Source organism: Panthera onca, chromosome B3 (assembly GCF_046562875.1).
Source record: "Panthera onca isolate mPanOnc1 chromosome B3, mPanOnc1 haplotype 2, whole genome shotgun sequence".
NCBI lineage: Eukaryota > Metazoa > Chordata > Mammalia > Carnivora > Felidae > Panthera > Panthera onca.
In genome coordinates this window covers 109,639,464-109,651,598 of record NC_138344.1, presented here as the reverse complement: position 1 = coordinate 109,651,598, position 12,135 = coordinate 109,639,464, and the positions used below count along the sequence as shown (strand labels likewise).

The 12,135-nt window shown below is 40.9% G+C and overlaps 1 protein-coding gene across 9 annotated transcripts in view; it reads right to left on the bottom strand.

Moving 5' to 3' along the window:
* Positions 1–12,135, bottom strand: part of SYNE2 (spectrin repeat containing nuclear envelope protein 2) — a 339,154-nt gene that overhangs the window by 200,934 nt on the left and 126,085 nt on the right. For all 9 annotated transcript variants that reach the window (XM_078448168.2, XM_078448169.2, XM_078448161.2 and 6 more), the window contains exons 21-29: positions 11,951–12,124; positions 9,214–9,348; positions 7,360–7,518; positions 4,829–5,040; positions 4,592–4,682; positions 3,644–3,762; positions 3,298–3,424; positions 1,417–1,574; positions 394–541 (exon numbers count right to left, since the gene is read on the bottom strand). In XM_078448168.2, coding sequence (XP_078304294.2) covers positions 394–541; positions 1,417–1,574; positions 3,298–3,424; positions 3,644–3,762; positions 4,592–4,682; positions 4,829–5,040; positions 7,360–7,518; positions 9,214–9,348; positions 11,951–12,124 — 1,323 coding nt within the window. The remainder of the gene's footprint in view (positions 1–393; positions 542–1,416; positions 1,575–3,297; positions 3,425–3,643; positions 3,763–4,591; positions 4,683–4,828; positions 5,041–7,359; positions 7,519–9,213; positions 9,349–11,950; positions 12,125–12,135) is intronic.

Here is a 12,135-nt window from a genome sequence, read left to right as displayed (position 1 = left end):
TACCGCTCCAGTGAAAATAGAGATTAAACTGTGGAGACATCTGTTTATAATCTGAAACATAAAACTTAAATATTTTTTATTTCAAATGAGACCTGGAATAAGTAAACTGTAGAAAATGCACACGAGTCTAATACAATACTTAGGATTTCAGTCATTGGAGAAGATATTCATAAGCAGACCTTCATTTTGAATTCAAAGAAAATACCTAACTATTAACTTCACTGTACCTACTTTCAAATTTGTGAGGAATAAAAGAGATGAGAAATAAATCAGTCTAAATTATTGAAGACTTTCTGCCATTGCTTATCGTCTAACTATATACTATTGACGTATAATTAAAAATCTCTGAAGAACTGATTTATTCTATGAGTGCCTGGGAAAACTTATATTTACCCTCAGGTTTTGATAAATGCCATCAGCATCAATGAGATGAAATTCTTGAATGGCCATTTCATGGAGGAGCAGGTCTGAGCCACAGAGGAGAAGTGATTCCTTCTCCACAGGTAACACAATCTTCAGCGCAGTCTCCAAAGATTCCATTCTGGGTGAAAAATAAACCCAGACATAATGGGAAAAGGCACCATAAAGGTAGTCTATAAAACATATTAATGCCATTGTTTAACTACAAACAAAAAATAATTACCCAATAAGAATACATACAATGATATGTGCAGATTATCAGATTAAAACCCAAACCCAGGAAAGACAAAAAACACACACAAAAAAAACCCAAATCCAGCAATCCAAAATGCCAAAGAATGAGTTGTTTGCTATATCCACATATTCATAATAGCTTAACAGAAACCGCACTGAATGGAAAATTGTTGTAAAACATACTGAGCCTTTCCTAACCTTTTGAAGTGCAAAATGGTGAATGTAATTTAACTTTGCCTTGGATGACAAAGAAATGTCATTATAAACACTAATTATTTTATTAGTGAAAATATAACAGAATTCAAAGAAATGGGCTCTACTAATGTGAGAATGAAATGTGTGACCTTTGACGAATAACATATGACTGTGAGCCTCAGTTTCCTCCTATGTAAAGTGGGGATATGTCCTGGGGAAACACATCCTATGTATAGGGGATAATAACAGCACTCTCACTTTGGAAATGGGAAAATCAAGATTCAGAGAAGTTATGTGACATGGCCAAATTCATGCCCAAGGGCAGATCAGGGGGAAGAGCCACGGCCTTTGGAACTCAACAGAGTGCAAATTCCACCTAAATGTCTGGCCAGTGGGGAGGCTTGGTTAGGTTATGTAACCTCCCTGAGTATCAGTTTCCTCATCAGTAAAATGGCCCTCAAGTTAGCAACCAAATAAAATACTTAATATAGTACTAGCCTAGCTTAAAATAGCATTAAAATTTCATAAATTTAGTAAATGCAGGGTTAATAGATCTCAGAATTATACCTGGTATTAAGAGTCATCTGAAACTCTCTTTCTTTTTCTTTTAATCTGTCTCTTGCCTCGCGTATAAAGGGCTTCTTTACATCACTCTCAAGCTCTTCTAACTTCAGTGAAGTGATTTCAAACTCCTTCCAGCAGGAATCAGTTTCATTTTCTAAGACCTAGATGAAACACATAAAGTAATCTTCAACTAGGGGGTTAACAGGCACGATTATTTTGTTCTAACAAAATGAGCCATTCGCCAACTATGAACACGAAGTTTCATATGAAAATACATTAAAATTATTTTTATATCTAATTTCATTAATGAAATTAATTAACTAATTTTAATTTTAAATAAGTTTTAAAAATATTTTTCAACCATCTACAAGTAAAGTATCCTTCAGGGAACAATGATCTTAACTGTGCTCTCAGTTAGAAGACCCATTCAGTGAAGTAAAGGGAGTCAACAATGAAGGAACCCACACTTCCTTCCCATAAGTCAGTGCAAAGAATACAATTCAGAAAGATAAGATACATGTAGGGGCGCCTGGGTGGCTGAGGCGGTTAAGCGTTGGACTCTTGATTTCAGCTCAGGTCATGATTTCATGGGATCGAGTCCCTACTCAAGATTCTCTCTCTCTCTCTCTCTCTCTCTGCCTCTCCCCCACTCATGCTCTCTCTCTCTCTCTCAAAACAAATTAACTTAAAAAAAGGAAAGATACATGTAATATAAGAACAGATATTCTAGTTCCTCTAGACAATAAATCTTTGTTTCTCCCTAAACTAAAAAGAAAACTAGAGTGAACTAAAACTGTTTCTATCAAATAAGAAGTGAATGAAATTATGATTTATAATTAAACATGTAAAAATTCTATTCTATTCCAGCTCCTTATCTTGTTAGGTTTTTTTTTTTTTTTTTTTTTAAGGCGCTACCACACAATTTTACTGAGTGCTGATCATTATAATTTGTTCACTTTCCCCAAGGATTAGTATAGCTTTTATGACCAACTCATTATTCAGTTACTGGAGTAAGGTCTCAAGACAGTTTCTTAATTGTGATGAAAACGTGCTAAATCTATCACTTGAACAACAGAGATTTTAACATATTCATTCTGCTTACTCAGATGGAAAATAGAGAAAAGCCAGATGGTAGAGTGTGACTCAGAAACTGGCATTATAAAAGGAAGATAACTATAAAATATGGGAGGGCACTGTAGGCTCTCCCATGGCCCTTTTCTCCACCCGATGGGTTTTCTGTGAGGGTTCGTTCTAACATACGTCCAAGTATACAACAGTGTTGCCCTGCACTGCGCAGATCGTCTTCATTTGTAGGGCCTACAACTGGTGTGCCCAACATTAGACAGTTTTTTTTCTGTAGCTCCTGAGCCAAATGCAATACTTCTTCTGATGGCTCTCCACAAGAGTATCCATCAGAGTGAAAGATCCTTCCACTGCCTGCCCCTTTGTTATTGCCCAACATGAGACACACAAGGTGACAATTTGTCAAGATGACTGGTTTTTCACCTATTGTTAATTTTATAGCCACACAGTTGGGCTGTTGGGTGAAACTGCCTTCAAACATAGTGCTTGGACCAATTCTTTTGAAGTCCTCATTCTTATCCTATACACAACCCAAAACTCTGCAAGCCACCGTATCTGGAGTACCAAATCAGAGCAGGAGCAATAAATTAGGACCCTGAACCAAAGTCTTTCCTGGGCTTGGTACTTGAAGGCAAATCAGTTTCTAGAATAGAATGACATTGGAAATGTAATCCAACAAAGAGAGTTCTTTGGAAACATCTAGCGTACGTGACCTCAGCAAAGGTAGTGAATTCTATACTCACGGTGGTATTATTTTCTAATAAAACGTAAAACTCCTCTAATAATATTTTTAGTAATTACCTGTAGATCTGTCAGTTTAGCCTGAAGACAAGCACTACTCCTTACTACGTCACTGGAGAAATCAGAAATAATTCTGAATTTGTTGTTTTGCAGGCACAGCTCAAGATTTTCTCTGTGTGTATCATACCTGGGGAAAAATTAAATGCGATGCTACTTAACTTTAATAAGAAGACTTTTTTTTTTTTTAATTACTGTCGATTATACATGAGGAAATCTCAGGAATTTCTGCTTAAGTTACTGGACTACATGCAAAAATTATGACTAATGGGTTATACACATGTATTAAAGTATAACATGTTTGTATTAATGAAAGATTTTAGGTGGATCTTCCAGTTATTTAAGTTACCTCTCTTGTAAACTACGGACAGACGCATCGTGACCCTTCTCATACTTCTCCATAACGCTTTCTTCCTGTTGAGGCTTTAACTCAGATTCCAGGCTAAAATTCTTAATTGATCCCATTGCCTAAGCAAATATGCAAAATAGCAAACATAATATCTTCAATATACTTAATTGCCTGGAAAAGATAAACATTTTATAGTACAAAGGTATATCACTAATTCTGTATACCCTCACCCAGGAGATAATAAAATTTATTTGAAGCTTCTCAGGTCAGAGAAAGGCCTTCCCCTAGGACAGAAGAGATTTATTACACGGAGTCTCACCTTCTAATCGGTATATCAGCACAGAAAAGGTGTTCTCCCATCCCCTAAACCCCTAAATACTGTCTCTGCCTACGACTGCATAGCCATAGTCAAAAGCCTTCGGAAGCCTAGCGTGCAGGCCAGACCTCTGATTTCAAATACACCTGGTTCCTTCCCCACAGCTTCAGACTAGCAGGCTGGGCTATGACCCACAGTCCATGGCCACTTACCTAAAATTCAAGAATTCAGAAAATTCAATCCCCAAGGGGAGCAAACGACAATGTACTGAGAAAAAGACAAATAATAAGTGAACTAGCTCATCTCCACGCAGCTGAGGCATCCGTACAGATGAAACTCAACCTCTCGTACCCCTGACTAGGAACGCGCACAGACTACGTGTAATCGTAATGTCTGCAAATGATCTCTTTCTGAAAGAGCTCTTGTATCCTCAGGAGAAGAAAACGTTACGCTCGCTATAGCTTTGGTTCACTGTGTTGTAATTCTCTGAAAGGGAGTCTTTCTTGCATTACTTCCTCAGCTGATGAAAATAATGAGATAATTAAAGCTAGCAATTTATGAGAAGCAGATTGTTGTGCGCTTGGCTTTTTTCACTGGGTTTACTTCTAAAATACATTATCCGCATGTGACACCTGTTCAGCTGATGGCTGATTATCTGAGTTTGCAGATGGCACCTCGCTGTGGGCATTCCTTCCTCCGTTCTCAGATGTGCTCATGGGCTCCCTAGGAAGGAATCAAAATTGCAAGTTAAAACAGAGGCAGAAACAGGAAGTCTAAAAGAGAAAAAATAACACTCCTTGTCATTTGATCTTGCAAGGGGCTTTCTCTTGTTTTCTCCTGATGTGTAGTTAATCTTATGAAGCGCTCACTTGTTTTTCGACACGCCTCCCACCGCGGGCTGCAGCGCCCCGTGAATCTCGGAAGCACATTTCCGAAGTCTTTCTATCTTCTGTTCATAATCTTTCAGGGCTCTCCTCACTTCTTGTTGACTCTTCTGTGAAGTCAGCTCTTCACACAGCTCCCGCAGGACGTCCTTGTGGTGGTGGAGCTGGTACAGACCGCCTTCCTCAGAAAAGCAGGCCTGATTGAGGAAATAAAGCAGGGAATGTGTTTCAAATGAGTTTACGTGATTAGTCCATAAGGATTAGAAACTAACAGATGTGTGTGACTTTAACAACATAATCTTTTATAGGCCATCCGCTGTGCGCCCGGTGTGGTAATGGGCACTGGAGAAACAAAGATGAGGAAGTCAGCCTGAAAGGGATTCACCACAGTCTAGTAATGCAGTGAATGAAACCAGAATATGTCACCCCAAAATATGCCTCCTTTTTTTTAAAGTCATCTCTACACCCAACGTGGGCCTCAAACTCACGACCTCGAGATCAAGAGGCACACGCTCTACTGAGCCAGCCAGACACCGCCAAAAAGATGCCTCTTTGGTGCGAAACTTATTTTGAGCTAAAGGCAATTAAGAAGCAGCAATCACAGAAAAAGCTCCCTGCTTTCTGCCTACAGGCAGGAAATAAAGTCTCTTTTTATTAGCGATAGACTCTCATCAGCCCAGAGACAGTACCGGAGGAATCTGCAAACAAACCTTGTTAAACTAACCCTTATCTTTGCCTTGCCAATTCTTCACAAATGTATGGCTTCGTGGTCTACAAGGTATAAAAAATTCCTTCTCTGGTCACTTCTTTGGGTCTTTACTCTCTTGTGAAGGCTCCCACGTGCATTAAAAATTCAATAAAATATGTACGCTTTTCTCCTGTTCATCTGCCTTTGTCGGTTTCATTTTCGGGGACCCTCAGGAGTCAAAAAAATAATAATTTTTTTTCCTCCCCTCCAGTGGTCATACAAATAATGTGCGCATAGTGTGACAAGTGTTATGACAGGGTCACTGCCTGCCGTAAGGAGTCCGAGAAAACCCACTCCACATGTGGGAGCCATCTGAGGGAGATGCGGCCAGAACAAGTCCGACTGCTCCGAGTCAGGGGCGAGAGAGGTCACTCCCACCAGAAGGAACAGCCAAGGGGAAGAAAGCTCCAGATGTTCTGAAAGAACAGCAGTCTAGTGTGACTGGAGGGCACAGCGCGGGAGGAGGGACGCTGAAGGCACGTCTTGAGGCCAGACTGTGGCCCACCTGCGTGGTGTTCTAAGGGGCTTAGAGATATTCTGGGAGTAACAGTGAGGCAGTGACATAGGATCTGTGGTTCAAAGGGGTCTCTCTGTTGATGGGTCTGGAAGATGATGTGGCCATCATCGCATGGGGAAAATACCCCAGGTCAAGGGCAATGGCAACACCGTGGAAAAGAAGGAGAGGAAGCAGGTGTCCTGGAGGCCTGGCCATGAGGCCTGGCAACTGACTCCATCACAGCTGAGCAGGAAGGAAAGGGGATGGGGAGGAGGGGAGTTCTCAGGCTGCAGTGGCTTCATGACCAACAGATACAAAAGGGAGCAAAGTTTGAGGGAAGATATTATGGGCTAGTTTTGGACACGCTGAACTGGAGGTTTCCGAAGAACACTGGGACATGTACCACTCAGAAACAGAATCTGGACCTCAGAGGAAAGGACTCAGGTGGTGATAAAGATTTAGGCACTATCACTGCAGAGAGGGTTTTATCATTAAAGCCGCAAAGGGCAGAAAACCCCTAGGCAGGCACGAAACCAGCCAAAAATGGAGACTCTCAAAACTAAAACATTAAGGTAACACAAGGGAAACAGGGAAATTTGTGGGGCGCCTGCCTGGCTCAGTTGGTAGACTGTGCGACTGTTGATCTCGGGTCATGAGTTCGAGCCCCACGTTGGGTATAAAGATTACTTTAAAAAAGAGAGAGAAATTTGTGAATGACGCTAAAAAGAAGTTTCCTACCCCCAAAAAAATAATCAAATAAGGAAAAGCAAGAGAGGTTGATATTGGGAGAGCCACAGCAGTAAACAGTTTAAAGGAAAGAAGGAGAGTCAATATTGTCAAATAAATAGAAGCAATCATATAGGATGGGGGTCAGATGGAGCATGAGATTTGCCCCAGATGCTTATATCCTGATTTGCTATCTTTTCCAAAAGCAGCACTTCTGAGGACACCGTGCCCCTCAAAATCAACTGTGGGTACTTAAGCAACAGGTGACACATTTGCAACCACAGTCTCAAGGGACAGGGGCCACTGAGCCATGGCAAGGGAAATCATGAAATAATAACTTGACGCTGAATTTTTCTCATGTCCCAAAAGCAAGAAACACAGGCTGCAGTTAGAACTCGAACCACGTAAGGGATAATCCCCAGGAAACGGACAAGAGGACTGACGTAATTTTCAGAGCAGGTTTAATCCGAGGTTAAGGACATACACAACCATGTAAGAGAAACTCCAAAATGATGACAACATATAAATGGAAAACAGGTGGTTTACCTCATGTTCCTTGATGAGACCCTTGGTCCTTCCTCTGCGAATTAGTTTCTTTTCTTTATTTATTTGTTTTTCAAGTTTTGAAATACTGTCACTGAGTTTTCCTTTTTCAATGTCTATTTTCAGTTGTTGAATATACAAAGACATCTCATGATGAAGAGACTGCAAAAAAAAAAAAAAAAAAAAAAAAAAAGCCCACATAGGCACATGTATTAGCTAACTATGGGAAAAGAATACATTGAAAAGATTTTCATTAAAAACCCAATAAAAATATTTGTAGTGACACAGGGTAGAAAGGGAGTTTAAAAGACATTCTGATTTGTTTTATGTCACTCGGGAGGATGTTTTAAAATATACCAGACCCAGAAACATATTTTCTTTTTCTTTCTAACAACTAAAACCATGTATTAGCTGTGAAAGATACCATTAAGAGAATGGAAAAGACAAGGCTGGAGACTAGAGAAAACATATACAAAACACATTCCGAGCCTATGGAGAAATAACACAGAACTAAAATGTATGTCCTGGATGGGATTCTGAAATAGAAAAAAAATGAGAGGAGTGAAACACGGTGCATGCATAAAGTATAAATGTAAGGAAATAACGTACCATCGTTGGGCCATTAAGTGTGACAAAGATACCGTATTAATGTAAGATGATAATAATAAGGGATAATAATACTGGGCATGGGGTACACTGGAACTCTCTGTACTATCTTTGTAATAATTCAGTAAATCTAAAATTGCTCTAAAATTCTAAATAAATAAATAAATAAATAAATAAATAAAATTGTTCTAAAATTTAGAAATTTATTTAACTTTTCATTTAATTTATTTATTTTAAATAAACGTCTATTTAAAAGTATGTTTTAAGGGGCGCCTGGGTGGCTCCATCAGGTGAGCAACCAACTCTTGATTTCAGCTCAGGTCATGATCCCAGGGTCATGGGATCGAGCCCCACATCAGCCTCCACATTGGACGTGGAGCCTGCTTGAGATTCTCTCTCTCTCCCTCTGACCCTCTCCCCCGCTCACACGCTCTCTCTCTCTAAAATAAAAAAAAAACAATAAAGTTAAATAAAATACGTTTCAAGTGCCTTTAACAGTAGACATTCAATTATATTACCTTATTCTCTCTCTCCAGACACACACGCTGAATACAAATCACCGCTTATTGAACACAATCTCTGTGGTGGGGCTTTAGATAAATCCTTGCGACAATCCTGCCAAGTGGTTGCACACATCCCCATTTTATCAGATACATTCCTAGAGGGTGAAACAACTTACCCAAGGTCATAGCTGCTGAATCGAGGTCTGTCTGCCATCAAAGTCTATGCCTATTTCACTAGGAAACTCTACATGTGCATATGTGTCTATATGTTGTCTCGGTCAGGATCCAACTAGGGACCCAGGAAACACTAAATATTTAACTCAGAGGGAATTTAATGCAGGGAACTAGTTACACACAAGATGAAAGATCAGAAAAGCCAAAGGGAGGACAGTAAGGCAATCCGGAGATGAACACTGGCAGAAGGCTGCTATACTGCTGGGCTGGAGGCTTCAGAGGAGCCCAGACAGAAGGGTCATCAGAATCTGGAACCATGGGACCCACAGCCACCAAAGACACTGTCCAAGAGAGGGACTTTGGACTCTCCCCTTTCCCCCCTCCAATCACCCTCTAATCTCCAAGCCGTGTTGTCATTGGCTGAACACAGAACCTGACTGGGCCCTGGGAAACTCACAGGATCAGCCCCCACTGCGATACCAAGTACACGGGGGATGGCCAGGAATGACTGATGACAAATGGGCCCAGGGTCAGATCTACAAGCAGAATCCCAGATACATGTGCATGTTCTTACCTCCCACTTGGCACAGACACGTCTACTCTCTTCTTCCAAAGACAGCTTTACACCCTCAGTTACATCATTTTTCAGTTCCTCAACAGCTTTCAAATACTTGACCAGACTTTTAGAATTTAGAATTATTAGTGCTTCCTAAAAAAGAGAATATAAATGAGAACATGAAAGCCTCATTCTAGGGGTGCCTGGCTGGCTCAGTCAGCGGAGGGTGCGACTCTTGGGTCTTGGGGTTCTGGGTTCGGGCCCCACATTGGGTATACAGATTGCTTAAAAAATAAAATCTTTAAAAAAAAAAAAAAAGTCTCATTCTACTGCCAAGTCCTCAAAGCTAATTTTGGTAGGTCTTTCAGGGGCAGAACTGGGAAAAGACTTTTTGGAGACTATGAAGATTTAGGAGAGACTTTTTGTAAAGTAAGGTTGATATCCCTTTTGCATCTCTTGAATAACTTTGAAAAGAACTGCAAAATATTTATTAACCAAATGTAGTTAGACATTTGAGGACCAGATAAAGACTTGCTTAGGATATTCAAAAGGACTTTTGTTACCCCTCTGATAAATAATTGAAAGGATTATTGTGCAGGGGAATGAGCCACTGGCACTGTTTCCTCTAAAGTTCCTAAGTACTAGTGAATAGAGGACCATCCTTCATTAACAATACAATACGAAGAATATACTAGCATGTATTAGAGATTAGTGTTGTAAGAAGACACAATTTATAGTAGGATTAATAGGCCAATATTTAATATTGTGCATAAGCATTTTTAGGCTGCAACAAGTCAACATTACCTTATCATCAACTTCAAAGTTTTGCCCAGGGCCAACCACACTGGCAGTCTTGCCCCAGAGAGGGAGTAGCAGTGGACAGAGACGCGTCTGCTCCTTATCTCATGCTTACCTGCTCTTATAGACCTGGCAATTACCTGGCAGAAACCTAGTTTAATTAATTAGGAAATGACAGAACACAGAATAGCTTGGTGCTTGTGAAAGAGACAGAAAACCTACAGGAGACAGAAGACAAAAGTAACTTTAGGGAATAAGGCACTTAAGCACGGTGGGAATTCATTCATGCGCTCACGACATATTTATTATGGGCCTACTGTGGAAAAAGTACAAGGCTGAGCCCCAGGGCCTTCCTCCAAGGCCTCTGTGAGGATTGCTGGATTTATTACCTGGGGAGACTCTCTAACCCTACATGCTGGCAGATGGCTCCCATGACTCATGTGCCCCTGGAGTCCCAGGGGTCTCAGGGCAGGACGTGGCAGGGCAGAGATCTTGCTTCTGCCATGAAAATGGCTCTACTTTACTAAATGCCAGAGATAAAAGGGGGGAAATCTGTGGCCTCAGATTCCAAAAGGTAGACCCTCAGCAGGAGGAAAATGGCGCCAGACTGACCCCTCTAACCCCTCTCTCTGGGAGAGAAGGGGCCTTGAGCCTCCGTTTTGTCTCTTCCTTCTCTCTTTCCTAAGCTGACCATATCGGCACCAGGAAATCCAGCCTGGTGATTATTCATAAGAACCACTGACTCTTTAAGGTCAGTTCAGCACTCTCAGCAACCTAGGAATACAAGCGACAATAAAAGGCTGAGGGAACTGGTCAAAGATGGTGGCTAGCAACATGCAAACAGAAATAGATCACGCAGGGGAGGTCTTTGGGGTCCTGGGAAAAGCAGTGTTGAGACGGCTGATAACAGGGCCATGGTCAGGTTCACAATCCAGAAAGCCAGATGAGGACTGAGGCCCAGAAAAGAGAAGGAGGCCATGATGAGAATAAAGAGGCTCCTTCTTCTAGAAGAGTGGGGCGGTCCCCCCAGAAGTCTAGCTCATGTTAAATGTCCAATAAGTGTGTGAAATATTGAATAAAGGAACGAAAGGACACATATCACTCTACCTCTCCAATGTGTCCAATGGTAGAGACCTTATCGTACTTTTACTTCATAGACCACCCAAGTGCCTCCCATCATGTTAATTAATAATGACTCTTGGGTTTGCACACATCTTGAGTCGCCTATCAAACCGGCAAAAAGCAACCTGAAACTATCGCCACACAAAACATCACTGGATCTTTACCCATAAAATCACATATAACTTCTATCAAAGCATTTTAACGACAAAAGTGTTATTTTATATTCAGAGAACTTTACCTATTCCAAGGGCCTTCATGTGCCTTTTTTTTATTTAACGTCTGACAACAAATTTGGCAGCTGGAATTATGATGCCCATTTTACTAATTTAAAAAGCAAGAAAAATTAAACTCATGCTGAATATCGTACAATCAGTTGTGCTCGTGACATTATACCACTGAGTCCATTCGGCAGATCTATACTAAAGTTTAAATTGAAAAAATTCCTCACATTTATGTATATTTTTAATAGTTTCTGGGAACAACATATAAAACTGGGAAATTCTTTAAAGTTACAGTAACTTTGTGCATGATTACAGTGACGGAATTATCTCGATTTCACATGAGGTAGGTAGCTGATAATAAACAGCCTACATTTGGGGGTGCCTGGGTGGCTCGGTGGGTTAGTGTCCGACTTTGGCCCAGGTCATGATCTCACGGTCTGTGGGTTTGAGCCCCGCGTCGGGCTCTGTGCTGACAGCTCAGAGCCTGGAGCCTGGTTCAGATTCTGTGTCTCCCTCTCTCTCTGCACTTGCCCTACTCATGTCTCTGTCTCTTAAAAATGAATAAATGTTAAAAAAAAAAAGAAGAGCCTACATTTGACGGTTGAGAGTCCCACCTTGTATTTTGAAATTAGTCCACTCCGGCTCTCTCTTTGTCCAAGTAATTGCTCAGCCCTTGTCATGTATGATTCAAGTTCCCTCTGTGACTCCTCCATTTTCAGCCTGACATCCAGATCTGGGGAAGCATCAGCTGAGTTTTTCAACACGGAAACTAATTTCACCATACTGATCTGCAAAGACA